Source organism: Lontra canadensis, unplaced genomic scaffold, assembly GCF_010015895.1.
Source record: "Lontra canadensis isolate GAN:19392208 unplaced genomic scaffold, GSC_riverotter_1.0 scaffold72, whole genome shotgun sequence".
Taxonomy (NCBI): domain Eukaryota; kingdom Metazoa; phylum Chordata; class Mammalia; order Carnivora; family Mustelidae; genus Lontra; species Lontra canadensis.
Window position 1 is genome coordinate 2,647,834 of NW_022631066.1, and position 16,859 is coordinate 2,664,692.

The 16,859-nt window shown below is 44.0% G+C and overlaps 1 protein-coding gene across 1 annotated transcript in view; it reads left to right on the plus strand.

Moving 5' to 3' along the window:
* The window catches only part of PIP4K2A (phosphatidylinositol-5-phosphate 4-kinase type 2 alpha), a 173,361-nt gene that overhangs the window by 130,291 nt on the left and 26,211 nt on the right, over positions 1-16,859 (plus strand). Inside the window, exons 5-6 of the mRNA XM_032880827.1 lie at positions 5,883-6,029; positions 11,866-11,904. Of these exons, the coding sequence (XP_032736718.1) occupies positions 5,883-6,029; positions 11,866-11,904 (186 nt within the window). The remainder of the gene's footprint in view (positions 1-5,882; positions 6,030-11,865; positions 11,905-16,859) is intronic.

A 16,859-nucleotide genomic window follows, 5' to 3' on the forward strand; every position in this document is an offset into this window, starting at 1 on the left:
CTGGAACAGCAGTTCTGCGTTTTCATTGTGGTCAATGAATAAATGCCTTCTCCGCTTACGATAGAATCGTTTTTACACGGTCATTTCATCTTTAACAACCGTGGTGTTTCTGGGTCTTATTATGGTGTAACAAACAGGGTTTTCCTTCAGGTATGTTCTATATATTCTGCGTTATCTCAGCACTGAGAGTGTCTGCAAACGCTACGGAGGAGTGTTTATTCCTTTTAAATCTGATTTTATCAATTTTAAGAAAAGCAGTAGTTTTGTATTTAGATTAGCTTAAATGTAGTCATCCTTCCATTCTTTTTTCACCTCAAAACTCTTTGAAACCAAAATAAATTCTCTTAACTGATCCTTAAAGACCATTTTCCCAAAACATGAATTCAAGTTAAGTTTAGATTTATTTATTTGTTTGGTCCTTCTAAAGCAAAGCAATCCTTAATTTCAGGCTGTCTTTCCTTCCTTTCTTTTCTTTCATGTCGTCGCAGTGCTCTATAAACATAGCCAGAGGCACAATAAGGATTACAGATAGTTTAACCTTTCAGAAACATTAAATGAAACAAGACTTTACATTGAAGTATTAATTTGACGCTATATTAAATTGTCTCTTCAAGCCTCTAAAAAAAATGAGTGAAACATGATAATAACAGCAATTTCCAAAAGCCAGAGCCCAGGCTCGCACTCCCAGGTGGAGATATAAATATTTATCTGTTGCAGTACATCACTTAGAATCCTCTCTGCTGAACCCTTCAGTCAGCTGGGAATCTCTTAATGGCATTTCATTTTGCATGAGAAGAGCAACAAGGCGGGGATTCCTAATACTTGTTATTCTTGTTGAGCGCCCAAGAGTGAAGGGAACAGATCTTACGGCTGTTTCCTTGTGTCTGTTTTAGAAATTCTGATTTCACCATGTTAATTTATCCTGGTAGGAGAGCTCTGACCAACCCATGGCTGTGTAGGCCAAAGTTGTAAGGAAGCCTTGAGAAGAGATAAAATTTGGTTTTATTGATTGCACCGTGGAATCATTTACAAGTACCTTTCTCAAAAGAAGACAAAAGAAAGTAAAAACTGGTAGTCTTGACAGCACAACTTTCGGACGGAAGCACTGCTAGCAAACAAAAGTTTCTGAGCATCCTCTTGAGAAAAAACAGAAGCCGCTGTTGAAGAACAGGTGACTCAAGGTATCCAGCCACGACAGGACAAGTGTGAAAGATACGTAGAACAATATCTAAAAACGCAAATGTAGGTGATGCAGTGAGTTTAACACTGAGCGTCTGGACGCTGGCCCCAAGAGTAACGGATTGTTTTAGCTTCCTATAGTGAGCATGATAAGAACCGATGATAATCAAGGTGACTCCTCAGAGATTGGAGGGTCAATATTCAGTTCCAATTCAGATGGAAGCTTGTGTCATTGTGGACTTACAAGCATCTGAAAGCCACCAGTCCAGGCGCCAGACTGAACTTCTCTGTTGGACATGAGAGAAGAGCGTGGCTGCCAGTGACCTAGAGAGCCGGCCTTACGCCGCGGGTAGGAATGCGTCAGGAAAATGCCACATCTGCGTAGCCACTGAAAGGCACAGTCTCCAGCACTGTGTACTTGCAGCCACACTCTCATAAAAGAAGCATTTCTCTTGCCTGATGAGTGCTCTGAATTTCTGAGGCACATATGGGTGATCAGCATTGCCAAACATTTGGTCCATCTGTGGCCTTCTCTCCCTCGGGACCTCAGAGTGGCAGAGGACAGAAGTTGCAGACTCATCTGACTTCTAGAAGGGAGTCTGCGAGGCTACTGTAGGTGCTGCACCTGCTCCGTCTGTGGACTGAGATATGAATACGACAGGCGGGGAATACCCATGTGTCTATGTCCTTTGCCAGTGGGAAAGGCCTACCTTGGAGCCACATCAAGACAGGGGTTGAAAGTGAAAGAAATATTTATACCTTCCTTTAAGAGTCATCCTCAGGATTAAATTGTATTTCTTCATTCTTGTAGTCTGGAAGTGAAGCTTGTAGAAGGGAGGAAGCAAAGATTCCTTAGATTATCTTGTGGTCGAATCAACAGTGTTAAAAAAGAAATTGAGAGATGCTGAGGATGTTTTTCAATATTCAGGAAAAAAAGAGGATACTCCTGCCAAATACTTGGTTATTGAAGAAAGACATGATATCGTAGCCTTCACAAACACCCCTTCTTATCTTGGAAGCGTTTATATACGAGTTGTTTTGTAAATTTGTCAATGATATTTAAATTCTTAAGGGGAAGGTGCTCAGAGTTCTGATCCTAAAAGCAACATGAGAGAGAAATATAATTTTTTAGTGTTTCTTTTACATTTACAAGAATATTTCCTCACTTTATAAGCAGATAAATATATACTACATTTATGTATACATTCGCAAAATTATTCATTTTTAGAAAGCTTTTGTTCTGTGGAGGTTTGTTAAAATTGAGAGTTCGCATCATGCATTTAAAATCAAATGCAGGGGCGCCTGGGTGGCTCAGTGAGTTAAAGCCTCTGCCTTCACTCCGGTCATGATCTCAGGGTCCTGGGATTGAGCCCCGCATCGGGCTCTCTGCTCAGCAGGGAGCCTGCTTCCTCCTCTCTCTCTGCCTGCCTCTCTGCCTACTTGTGATCTCTGTCTGTCAAATAAATAAATAAAAACTTTAAAAAAAATCAAATGCATTTCTCCGCATTTTAGGGACACATCAGATGCTCTAGGAAGTCTCCCTCCTCCCCTCCACCCCTCCCTCCCTGCTTCCTTTTCCACCCTTCACCCCAGGGTCTTGGTTTCATCTTGTTCCAGCTCAAGTCATGGGCAGTCAGTGCCCCTCTCAGTCTTGTTTCCCCGGTCTTCATATTCACAAAAACCTATGCCCTCATTACTATCATTACGCCTCTTCTCCAAATGCAGAGGCACAGAGAGTTTGAATAATTGACCAAAGGATGCACAGCTAGTGAGTGTGGACCTGGACCGACAGGGCTCCTAGCCCCGTGATGTGGCTAAGTCATGCCAAGGGCCCAGCTAAAGCTCTGGCCGTGAATTTACAGTCGCCCTGGATGTGGGATTACTGGGATTACCCAGGCAGTTCACATGTGTGGTTTGCAGATGTGACGCCTGGTGTCAGAGTTTATGTGCAGCATTTCCGGGGACAGCTGGTGCAGAATCCGAGAGGGTGAACATTCAGGCCTCTGTGCCAGTCCTCCACGCAGTGACAGGCCATGCTAGAGTGGCGGTCCGCCAGCCCTGGCATTGCCAGAGCCAGTGGAATGTCCTTCTACTGTAATGAAACCGTGTCATCTTTTCCCGGAGCCCCAGAAATTCCATCAGTGGGTGGGAGTTTCTCTTCTGCGAAGTTTTGACCCATAAATGTTTTCTAAACCTTTGGCACCAAGGTTGCTCGTCGGTACTAGGATCTAATAGGATAGACTTGAATATGGGTTGTGGTCTCATCCGTATTTATAAACTTAGGAGCTTAAGTCTATTAAATCTGTATTTTTCAAGGTGTTCGTCTAAGAGCCTCATTGATGAGCCAGGCCTTTAAGAAGCAGCGCCTGTAGAAACTTGGAGATGCAGATTAAATTGATCTCATTTTTATAGGCAGTAATTTATTTAATCTTAAAAATAAAGGGGCTGTAGAATGTAATCTATGTGGGTGTTTTTCTATGGGGAAAATAAACCCCTTGTTGACGATTTCCTGTACAGTGTGCAGAAAGTTTCTTTATCCTTTTCATTACCTGAATAATATTATCCACTCGTCCCGAGGCACTCTGTGGCTCGGTACAGAGATTTTGATCAAAAAGACTTACTCTGCTGCCAGGATTTGTAAGAGACAGGCCAGAATGAGAATAATCTGAGCACAAAGAGGGGTTGAGCAGCCAAAGTGAAACCAGCGTGGGACAGACGTGCTCTGCGAGCCTCCAGAGAACCTACACACGGCCTGCCTCAGAGTGCGGAGGGCCAAGCAGATAGGGGTAACATTGAAGTTTCTTATGAGAGCGTTGAATGAAAATAATCGTTACTATTACTACCGTTCTCTGCAGAGGGAGGTAGAGTGCAGTGCAGCGCACAGGCCTGGCGCGAAACAGGTTGACATACTAGTCCTCACAACTTTCCTTGCCAGTGGGAATTATGGTGCTCATTTTCCAAAAAATGAAACTAAAATGAAGAATGTTCTAGTAACTTGCCCGAGATCCCACAGCTGGTACAGGGAGGCACCAGGATGCACATGCATTCTTCCCAACTCACAAATCCACCTTCTTTCTACTATGCTCACGCAGTGTAGACCCCCACTAGTCTCCATGTTTTGAAGGCTCACCCAACCATCTTCCTTCAGAGGTGAGGGACAACAACGCTTTTTATTTCTTGAAGTCGGACGTGAGAAGTTTTGTTTTCAGCCAACGCCTCTTCACCTTGGCCTGTTTTGTATTAGCAAACCTCACGTTAATTTCCTGGGTTTTTTGAAAGGAGAGAGAAAGAGAAAATGTTCTACTGATCTGACTTCAAATGAAGAATAAATTGAGATGAAACTCTACTCAGGAAACGTAGCAAATTAAAACGTGTAGCTCAGTTATGGTCGGTGTGCTAGCAGACAAGAGCACCTTTAAAACCTGCCAGCACTGGGTGACAAGTGTCACACTCAGATACCGATGCTCTTCGTCTTTAATGACAAAAACTGAGGGCTTTGTTGACCTTTAAGATGGTTAAATGTTATCAGAGTTGATTATTAACCATGCTTACCACTAAAAAGTTTGAAAGGGCATTTTATTTTTATTTTTGTAAAATGCTCGTTGTAAAAATGGAAACATTTAAGCAGTATAATTTACAAAAAGGGGGGGGGAGCGAAATTACCCCAGATCCCACCATTACCACTTGGTGACCATTCTTCCAGGCTGCTCCCCGTGAATACGCACAACGTGTGTGATTTTAACAGTTTTTACAATTTTGGAATCGTGCTACTCATGCTGTTCACACACCTGTCGAGGACAAAAAAGAGCTCTTTTGAAATAGTCTCTCCCCTTTCATTTTAAAGAAAGGAAAACCCAACTTTCCTTTGGCGAGTGCAGTGGGACCCATTTTATAAATATCAGCTTTCAAAGGAGATGTGTCTCCCTCTCGTGGCCCTTTCGAGGATGGTCATCAGTGCTTCAAGACTTGCGTTGCGTTTTTGCAACTGTAATCACAAATGGTGTCAAAGCCAGAACTTGTCCAACGGCCATGATGAAACCCGACATGGGGCCAGAGTACCTCGTCTTGTCCACGGAGCAGGAGCAAGCCCTGGGGTAGCGTGGCACCTTCCCTTCACGCTGCTGCTCTGGCGAGCAGAGTAGTTCAATACATTAGTGTGGTGGGTGAGAAACATAAATTAGGACTAGAGAGGACTGTCCCAGTTTCAAACGCTTAGCTCTCTCCACAGTTTCCTCTTTAATCACAGCTTCAGAGCTGTGGTTTTCATAACGCTGTTAAAGGAGCTGATCTTAGTGGCCAAGTGACTCTCCCTCAGCCTCACAGAGTCATCACCCAGGCTTCTGAGGAGGAAGGGGGAGGCCCTCGATAGAGTGTGATTTCCCTTTAGAGGAATTAGCAAATGGACCAATCACTTGTCCTCTTGTCTCACACTGTTACATCCAAATTTTGACTTTACAGATTAGTTTGGGTTGTTGGGAAAATATATCTCTTTGGAGATAAAGTTGAATTTTCTTATCTATGTATACTTGCTGAACATAGATCCTGTGTCAGGCAGTATAAACACGGTCATTTTCTGTAAACAGGACCTTAGTGGTTGGATGGTTTTACTTTGTCTAAAGGTCAAAGGCAGAAAAGTTATGCTTTACATCTGAATGAGCACCTTTTGATTGCATAATGTTTTCCTTTTTCTCTCTCCTCTGTAGTACATAGTAGAATGTCATGGGATCACCCTTCTTCCCCAGTTCTTGGGCATGTACCGGCTTAATGTGGATGGAGTTGAAATATACGTGATTGTTACAAGAAATGTGTTCAGTCACCGTTTATCTGTATATAGGAAATACGACTTAAAGGTGAGCTTTTTGTTCATTTTTATTAAGTAATGAAGCAACTGTTGTAATTGATCTTGCTAATCACTTAGGAGGTGCTCAGAGCTTAAAGCTACCAGGCAACTAAACTAGTAAATCTTGCCTTCAAGGGATGCAAGGATCACTTGCTAGCTTTACTGGAAGACTTTTACACTTGTCAGGAGCAACATGTCTGATTTTCAACGAGTTATTTATTGAACACCAGCTAGGTTCCAGGCACTGTTTTGGTGCTGGGAATAGTAGGATGAACAAAATGGACCAAACCTGAGCCCAAGGAGCTGACATTGTGGTGGGGACAGACAGACAATAAGTAAAAGCAGCAAGTAAATCCTGTAACATAGTAAGAAGGGGTAAGTGCTGTGGATAGAAGTAAAGATGGGGAAGAACGGGGCCAGGATACAGCGGATACAGGGTGTCGGGGGAGGTTTCCCTGGAAGCTGATATTGCAGCAGACCCAAAGAAAGAGGGTGTGAGCTGAGGGAAGGGCATTCCTGGCAGAGGATACAGGCCCTGGGACGGGCTATTTCAAAGACTTTGGGTGAGAGGCACAGTGTAGAAATTCTGAGGGGAGTGAGCTGAGCTGAGTCTTTGGATCACTGACTTCAGGGGAGGATGTCGGTGTTGGGAGATGGCAATCTGTGACCTGTCTGCCTGGCAAATCCAGCTTGGCCGTTTTTGTAAATAAAGCTTTATTGGAACACTGCAGGGGCCAGTGTTTCTGCATCACGTGTGGTTGTTTTGTACTCTAATGGCAGAGTTGAGTAGAAACACAGAGACTGCTTTGAACCACAAAACCTAAAACATTTGCCAGCTGACCCATTCAGGAAAAGTTTGCCACCCTTTGGTCTTTGCCAGTAGATCTCAGATTTTTTTTAATCTCTTACTCCTCCACTCTTAAAAGAAGACCCCCAGTACAGCTGGTGTGGAAAACAGTATGAAAGTTCCTAAAAAAATTAAAAATAGAATTGCCATATGACCTAGTAATTCCACTATTGGGTATTTACCCAGAGAATATAAAGACACTAACTTGAAAAGACACACACATGCCTATGTTTATTGCAGCATTATTTACAGTAGCCAAATTATGGAAGCAACCCAAGTGTCCTTTGATAAGTGAATGGATAAAGAAGATACATGTATATGTATACAAACACACACACACACATATGCATATATGATGGAATATTACACAGCCATTAAAAAGAACAAACTCTTGGGGCGCCTGGGTGGCTCAGTGGGTTAAGCCTCTGCCTTCGGCTCAGGTCATGATCTCAGGGTGCTGGGATCGAGCCCCACATCGGGCTCTCTGTTCTACAGAGAGCCTGTTTCCTCCTCTCTCTCTCTCTGCCTGCCACTCTGCCTACTTGTGATCTCTGTCAAATAAATAAATAAAATCTTTAAAAAAAAAAAAAGAACAAACTCTTGCCATTTATAACAACATGGATGGATTTAGAGGGTATGATGCTAGGTGAAGTAGGTCAGAGAAGGACAAATACCATATCAATTCAATCAAGTGGGATTTAAAAAGCAGAGCAAACCAACAAATTTTAAAAGAGACGAAACAAAAAAACAAAAACAAAAACCCATTTTTCTTAGGTATAGAGAACAAACTGATGGTTATCAGAGGGGAGGTGGGTGGGGGATGGGTGAAATAGGTGAAGGGGATTAGGAGTGCACTTGTCCAGATGAGCACTGAGTAATGTATAGAATTGTTGAATCATTTTATTGTATACCTGAAACTACTATGACATTATATGCTGATTATGTTGAAATTAAAATTTTTAAAAAAGAAGTCTCCCAAAAGCTTTTGGTTATATAGGTTGTATCTACTGCTATTTACATTGTTAGAAATTAAAATAAGAAATTTTTAAATGCTTACTTTATTTACAACTTTAAAAAGCATTACATGTTAACATATTTTTATGAAAAATAGCTGTATCTTACAAGTAAAAAAATTTAGTGAGACAGGTGGCCTTTTTTTTTTTCCTTTACATTTTTGTAAATCTCCCTAATGATATGATTTAATATGAAACAGTTGGAATGTCCTATCTGGTTGTGCTGCCTGTTGTAATGTTATATGATTGAAGTATATGAAGAAAGACCTTACACAGATACATAGTTGGAAAATGGGAGGGTGGGTGTTTCAATAACTTTTTCAGAAATTTATGGATATTCTTCCTTGATATTATGCTAAAACCTAACAAAAGGTGATTTCTCAAAGCTTAGTTACAATGTGGAATCAGAAATCACATCAGTGAACCTGCTGTACTTATTTCATTAAAACCCACTGGTCTGTTTACAAGCTTTGATCATTTGAAACAGATGGGTTCATTGAGTTATGTGGTCTTCTAAATATGGACACATCTCATTATGCGATATCGAGAAGTCACATTAATATCACCACAAGTCTCATCCAAGAAGTCTTTAAATACCGAGAAGCTCTCATGCTCACGGTGGTGGATACAAGTTCTTAAAAACTCTGATTTCCACTTGAAAGCCCAAATTTTACCACTGGCAACCAGCCTTGTGAGCTGTTTTCTGTGAAATGCCAGCACACACCTCCCCCACACACAGCCGAGCCCCACTCGGCTCGTTATTATTGAGCAAATATCTACCAAACGCCCAGATCTGAGTAAAGAGATTGCCAGTTGTTCTTTCAGGTAAAAATGTTTCAATGAAAAATGTGGCTAGTTGAGCTCATAACTCAAATCATCACAAAAAATGACTTTTCTTATAACATTCCATCTTCATAAACAAAAGCATTCTATACATATTCCCACAAGGAATATTGAAGAGATGTGTACTCCGTGGCCAAGATTTACTAATTTCATTGCCTCATCAAGGACAGTTTTAGACATTTATATATAATGTATATTTTGTAGGTATTTTATGACAAACTCTATTAGTACCATTTGGAGCCACTGGATTTGTGCTAAGTTGCCAACGATTTTACCCACTATTGTTTTTGTAACATCCATGCAAATATCAAGACAGTGAAAAAAGGCTGATGATGTCTCAATATTATTAGAAAGGTGGTTTTGATTTTGCAGAGCTCTGAAGGGGTTTTGGGACCCCAGGATGCTGAGCACACTTTGAGAATAGTAGTCTAAGGGAGGAATTTTTGGTTTAGGCTTATCTCCTTCTCTCTGGAATTCAGATAAACTGCAGAAGCTTCCCAGATCCAGCCTTGCTCTGTTTTGCCTCCCAGTTGAGGCCGTTTTGTCCCTTGGAATCGCCCCTGGTGGAAATTCCAGCCACTCTCCAAGGCTCTTGGATACCATCTCTCTCATGAAGCCTTTGCAGTGCTGCTTAGAGGAACGACTCTGTGGAGCATTATGGGACTTTGTTCACCGGTCTGACTCCCCCACAGAATCAGCCAGAGAGAACTCTGAAGCGCCTGTCCTGGTTTTATCACTTGTTAGCAGTGGGTGGGTTGCTGAACTTTTATTGAAACTCTGTTTCTTCATCTGTAAAACAGGGATAATTATACCTACCTTTTCTGGGTTATGAGGATTCAGTTGTACGCATGCGCGCGCGCACACACGTATGTCATGCCCGGCATAATGTGTGGCCTATGGGAACTGGTCAATGAATTTGGGTAGTGACTCATCCATTCTACTAGTAAGTGCCTTAAAGGCAAATCTTTGGTCCTTTTTCTTTTTTATGCCCCTAAGATAGTGTCTCGTTCAAGCAAGCATCTAGGAAATATATCTTGATGTAAATTATACTTCTAGACTGGATAGTATGGTTTTAATTTGCCTCAGACTTCCTTAATTTCATCTCCAGTTTTTAGTTTGTAGAATAAATTCTCTTCTTGCCAGTACTTTTCGGTTGTGATGGAACCTGGACATCTGGCATCATTTCATGGCTCAAACTCTTGGCCTTGACTTACTAACCTTATTTTCTGTTTCTGTTTGAGTTTTTATTTTGAATTCATTTAAATTTGAGTGAGCTCCGGGCACCTCCCCGCCCCCACACCCTATGCTAATGATCCGCATTTACATGGAGATGATGCTTCACCGAGAATCAGAAGCAGGGTAAATTTTACTGCAGGAGGGAAAACGCACAGGGACCGGAAACTTGGCTAGAGATAAAAAGAGGAGTAAGTAGTTTCTTCCTCTGACCAGGAGCACAGACAGTGCTCAAATATTGCAACTATCCCGTCTTTTTTTTTTTTTTTTTTAATCTGGAAGTATTTTGTTAGAAATCAGTGTGTAAAGGAAGATATTTGTGGTCTGTATTCAAAAATCCCTTTAAAACAAGGAAAATGAACCATTACAAGTGGGAGCTGCTGGGTTTGTGTGGGCCGGAGGTGGGGGGGGGGGCGTGGGTGCTGTGGTTGTGCAACGGGACCACACATTTCCCCTCATGAACAATTTACACCGTCCCTCATCACTTCGTGGATCAGCTTTCTGCCCCTCTGATGCATCCCCCAGAAACTCAGAGCATTTCCCCGGGGCTGACAGCAGGTCTCTGGGGATACTGACCACCAGGGGGATGGAACATTGACCTGTGGGGGTGGAGGTGGTGGGGGGACTCTCTTCATAGTCGGCTAATGCACAGCTTCCAGGGCAATAAATGCCCATCTAAGAGGTGGTCAGGGAAGCATGTCACTCTACTGACCTGGGCTTGCTGGGGTGGCCAGCGCCCTGGGGGAGGGGAGAGTGGTGATGTGGTTGTGATCCTTCTCCAGCCATTTATTTGGGGGATGCAGGCATTGCTGTGTGAGATACGTTGAGGAGCACAAAGAAGAAATTGTTCTTGTTGTTATTGACATGGCTGGCAATCCACATCTTCCAGACAAGGGGACCTTTCTCTTCTTGAGCTCTACCGCATGCCCCTGTTGGCATCTGGGTGGGCTTGGGTCTTCTCGCACAACCTCAGAGCTCTGAGGTGTGTGTGGCTTTGAAAACCAGTGTGGCAGAGTAGAGTTATGCAGATCAAGAAGCGTGTTTTCTTCCCCTTGATACCTTTGTGCTTTGCTCAGCCTAAGGCCTGGCACAAAGGGGGGTGCGAGTAAATATATGTCTGAAGGGATTCCCAGAGCGAAGGGGGACAGGAAGGGCCCACAGGGTCTAACTCAGAGTAGTGAGGACATGTCCATCAGTAACCCTGAGACAGGGGAGAAGGGCAGGCGGAGGGCCAGGACGGCCCGCGTCTGGAAGATATAATGGAGGGAGGGGGCATCTAATGCCTGGGTGGCTACTGCAGCCACGAATGGCCCACATCACCTTTGTAGATGTAAGGCCAACCATTTCTGGCAATCGAGGCAAGAAGCAGAGCATGGTTTTGATCTGGTGTTAATAAGTTATTCTTCAAGGGGCGCCCGTGAGGACTCAGTCAGTTAAGTGTCTGACTCTTGATTTGGGCGCAGGTTGTGACCTTAGGGTTGTGAGATCGAGTCCCTGCTCTGGGTTTGGTGCTGGGCATGGAGCCTGCATAAGATTCTCTCTCTCCCTCTCCCTCTGCAAACCCCCTCACCTTTTTTATGCTCTCTTAAAAAAAAAATCATTAAAAAAACACAAACAAACATTACTGTTCAAGTGATTGTCGGGTTTTCTGATTTCCACCAGGGACACAAGAACCAGAATCCGGGTTGGATGACAAGCTAGGGAAAGGGTTGGAGATGAGCCAACAGGAATGTCTGCAGAGGGGGGAGTGCCCCTGGGGCAATGTTGTGACCAAGGAGGGGACAGAGCTTCCTCAAGGCGCGGCTCCAGGGCCAAGGGGGCGCTTGTTTATTTCTGCGCTCTGGCCTGACACACTTGCGTATTTTCCACGTGGGACACCCGATGTTTTCATGATGGTCTTTGTGTTTCAGGGCTCCACTGTGGCCAGAGAAGCCAGCGACAAGGAAAAGGTGAGTACCCTGACTCATTCCTGCTGCGGTCCTCTCCGGTCTACTCTTCCTCTCCCACCCTCCGGCGGCGGTTCTCCTGTCCCCTCGGCTGCGCCAGTGACAAGCACGGCACTGACCTGAGAAGGCTCCTGCCTTGAGCTCCCCCACACTCTCTGTTGGGCACTGAAGTAGTTCTGTTAGTTTTACGTGTGGTTGAAAGAAACATTCCGCATGCGACATGGTCTTGAAAGCACAGTCACCTATGCGGTTACAGGATCCGGATGTGACTCCCGGTCAGCCCCCAGGGTCCTCACGCCGGTTGCCCCCGCCAGTGGGCAGTCGGGAGCTCCAGTCCTTTCCACGCCACTCCTAAAATGAGTGTGTTGAGCTTCAGTTTCACCTGGAAAAAGGTTGGCTCGGACAAGCTTTCAAATTCCTTTGCAGCTCTAAGACAGGGTGAGAGGGCTTCTGGCGAAAGAATTAAGCATGTGGAAACTATATCTTTTCTTTTCCTGAGTCACTGGACAGCGGGGGATATTTGAACCACATTTGGCTTATGATGCAAGCGTATAGACAGATTCAACTGAAATCGGTTTGATGAAGCGATGGGAAGTAGCTTTCCGTAGGGAAATCGAAACTGACCAAAATCCGCATTTGCTTAGACAAAAAGTACCTCGAAATTCTCAGTTACCCCCCTGCTCATCACCTGGGCAAGTTTTTTGACCAAACTATTGAAAGCAGGGCTCAGGATTTTTGTTTCTGTTTTGTCTTTAAATTATGAGTTTATGTTATTTTTAAAGATTTTATTTATTTGACAGAGAAAGAGAAGTAGGCAGAGCAGTAGGCAGAGGGAAAGGGAGAAACAGGCTCTCTGGGGAGCCCAACATGGGGCTCGATCCTAGGACCCCGGGAGCATGACGTGAGCCGAAGGCAGATGCTTAACCGACTGAGCCACCCAGGCACCTCTAAATTATGATTTTAGAATGTTTTCTTCTTGTCTGGATTTGAATTTTACCTTTTGGAAATCTCCTGTGTTCACTCAGAAGTATTTGTAAATTTTTTTCATGGTTACCATCCTAGCTTTAGGGGCTAAAATAAGGAACCACATGACACATCTAGCAGGCAACACAGATATTAAAATAGGCAATGAGTTATCATGTAATAAGCAGTTTAATAGAGAGCATGTACACCTGACTCATGCTCGGGGGGTAAGGGGGGGCTTCCTGGGGGAGGTAATGTTTGGAACCCTGAAGGACAAGGAAGAGCTAGCTGGAGGGAAAGGTGAGACAAAGCACCCTGGGCAAGGGGGCAGAGGGGGAGCACTTGGCGCTTTAGCTGGAGGGTGACATAAGCCGTACCAATTGGGAAGGCTGTTGAAATAACCCGGATAGAGTGGTGTCCTGAGCTGGGTTGGTGGAAGAGGATAGATTCTAGGGAGATTTGGGAAGAAGAAGCCACAGAAGATTCAATGTGGGAGGTGAACAGTGCCAGGGAGTGTGTGTGGAGGCAGGACGGGGTTCAGAAGAACTCCTGTATGTCTGGTTTGGACCGTCAGGAGGGTGCTGGTTCCACTCACTGAAAGAGGGAGCAGAGTGAGAGGAGGGGTTCGAAAAGTCAGTGTGGCACTAGAGCAGGGATGGTCCGTAGGCATGAAGGCTCCGGGGAGGGTTTCAGCTGGGGAAAAAAGGGGCTTGGAAAACCTCACAGGAAGAATGATCAGCAAAGACAGGGAGGTGGCTGAGGCCACCCAGGATGAGTATATGGAATAGAAGAGAAGGATATCTAGAAGAGCCCAGAAGAACTTCGTCACTGAAGGAGTGGGTAGAAGGAGAGAGTCCTGCAAAAGATCAGCCAAAGAGACAGGAGACAAGCAGACGAGCCAGGAAAGTTAAGGTCATCAGACATTTCAGACATTCTGTTCAGACATTTATGGAGTATCTCTTGCGAGCAAGCATTTCTCCAAGCACTGTGAGAAACACTGCCTTGAGTAATGGCCCTGGTCTTGGGAGACTTGCACTCTAGTTGTAGTCCAGAAACCAGAGGAAGAGAACTGTCCCAGAATCAGATGCTTCTGCAGGGTTAAGTAGGATGAGGACTGATACAATTATCCATTGGACTTACCACCAGGGAACTCTCTGGTGACCTTGTCCATGACAGTGGGTGGAGCAGAAGCTAGGTCACAGTGGGTGAAGAAGTGAGGAGTGGGAAAGGAAATGGTGGATCCTTCTCTGACCATTCATACTTTTACTGTGCACTAGTGAATATATTTTTACACTTCTAATCTCCACATAAATAACCCTGAAGTCACCAGCTTTGGCCAAAAGTTTGCAGAAACAATGGACTGCCAACTTCCATGTTGCTATGACTAAATGTTTGTCCATGTGCCCAAGACCCAAGCGAGTATTTAGGTTTTACTCCATGAGAAACTCAGAGGTTTAGTAGGATTGGGATTTTTCTCTTAGGAGAAAATATGTGGACTGTTTGGAGAGCCACACAGACTTTTTGGCCTCCTAACAGGAAGCCAACCCCTGAGTAAGAACTATGGTGGTGATGACAGCTTCTGCTCCATGCTGGTGGCTCTGTCCCAAGTCCCTTGAGACAACAGCTAGCAGATCCCACTCTTTTCCCCCAGTTCTGTTCATTTTCATTTCTTGAGGTTTGATCACCAAGGGCGTGGTCTGCTCTGACAAAAAACATTGCCAAGATAGACAGAGGCCATGGGTTGTTTCTGCTGAGGCCAAAATCATGAAACGAGTCCATGTGTGAAGGAAAGCCATGAGTATTGGACATCCTTGATGCTGTAGTATTTCATCAGATGCAGACCATCCAGTTGCCTGTCCCTCCCTCCACTGTTCTGCCTGCAGGACCACATGGTTTCCAGAAACCTGTGACATTCACATTTCTACTGCCCATCTCACCAAAAATGCTGAGCCCTTTACTGGCATAGGTTTCTGTGAAAAGAATGAAATTATAGAATTTATCTAATAGAAAACCACTTTTCTGAGGAGATTACCTGGGATGCTTTTATCCTGTACTGAGTTGTTCCTCAAAACATCTCCCCTGGAGGTGGGCTTAGAGAAGTCAGCGGTGGGAAGGACCTCACGACACGACAGTTGGGAGGCCCACGAGCTTCAGTTCCCGCACGCCTTCACACAGTCAGTGGCAGAGGTGAAACCTTACCTTCATCTGGAGATTATTTTTTTTACAATGAATTGTGGTGTCTTGGGATTTAGGAAGGTCAATAGTAATACTTGATATTTGTTGAGTGTATACTATGTGCCAGAGTGTGTTTTACATTTTACATGACTCAAGCCATCTCATCCTTCCAGCCATCTTACGAGGTCACGCCATTATTACTTCCTTTGAGTAAACGAGCTTGCTTCACAGACAGGTTCGGTGACTTGTCTAGAGCCCCCAACTTACGACGTGGTGCAGCCAGGCTTCTAGCCCAGGGCTCACGTTTCTAACCGCTGTACTGTTGCCCTCCAAATGTCTGGCGTGTCTCAGTCTCCTTTTTTAAAAGGACCTATTACCAAAAACGCGTAGCAATCCCATGAATCATGAAGCATTCCTGCATCGACAAAAACAATGTTTTGGAGTTAAATATGGTACAAGAGCAGTTCATTCTGAGTCTTGGTTTAAAAATTTTCAGAAGTTGGGGCGCCTGGGTGGCTCAGTGGGTTAAAGCCTCTGCCTTCGGCTCGGGTCATGGTCCCAGGGTCCTGGGATCGAGCCCCGCATCGGGCTCTCTGCTCAGCAGGAAGCCTGCTTCTTCCTCTCTCTGTCTGCCTCTCTGCCTGCTTGTGATCTCTGTCTGTCAAATAAATAAACAAAATCTTTAAAAAAAAAAAAATTTTTCAGAAGTTGTGAAATAAATCGTTTGGTTTCCTACTGTGTTGGCAAAACAACCAATTCACATCTCCATTTGGGGCTTTTGGCGTGTTTATAACTACGGTCGACCGTATCTTACACTGGGTGAACATTAAAGCCGTCTACACCATGGCCCTGAGGAAGAATCCAGTGCTCTCTGCCTCCTTCTGGGCTCTGGGTTAGTGATACCTCTGCTTCCAGAAGGAGCAGCTCCAAAAGGCCATCCACCTGCCCTTCTAGTTTACAGGCACTCCCCAGGCAGGGGCAAGAGGAAATAATTATAGTTAAGGAAGTAAAAAGTCATTAAAATTTGTAATCGATGGAGACTCCGCCTGCCTGTGCGGGTACAGGGGCATTGTGGCTCTGACACAGTAGCTGGTTTATAATCTGGCCACAACTGAGGCGACAGTCACCAAACTGTAATACGTAAAAATAAATGAAATGTATATAATGGAGCTGAACTCTAAAAAACATTGGTTTTTTTAAGTTCTAAAAAATTTCTTTGCCTTTCTCTTTCTGTCAGTTTTCAGGTTTTCTTTCCATGAGCAGTTAACATTTTGCATCTTCCAAGAGGCTATTCTTTGTCTCCACAAATAAAACCATAATGTTATCAAAACAATCGCTCTTCTCTCTGGGTAGAACCATTGGAGGAAGGCTAAAAATATTTCTTTTCTACATTTTCGCCTTTTATGAATGAAGTCGCACGATCTGCCAAAAATCTTTTCATTGCTATCCCTGTGGGACTGTGTTCTCTAAGAAATGATTGTCATGGTGCAAAGAATAATTTTCGTAAAGAATTTCCATTGACACGGCTTAATTAGTAATCTCAATTGTGAGTTTTCCTTTCATCCGAGTCATTATAACTGTTTTAATTTCCCATACTTTCAACTTGTTGATGACAAGTTTTGAAACCGTCATTTCAAATATTTGGTGCTATATAGGTACAGACGAGTCCCGTCCCTTCGATTTCAGCTTGACACATAATTAGTGTGATTTGCATTAGCATAATAATGAAGATGGAACCGAGGGGAATAAAGAAGTTATGTGGCAACAATAGTGGCATCACTTTCATGGCAACAAGTATCTGAACACGCATGTACAGATGT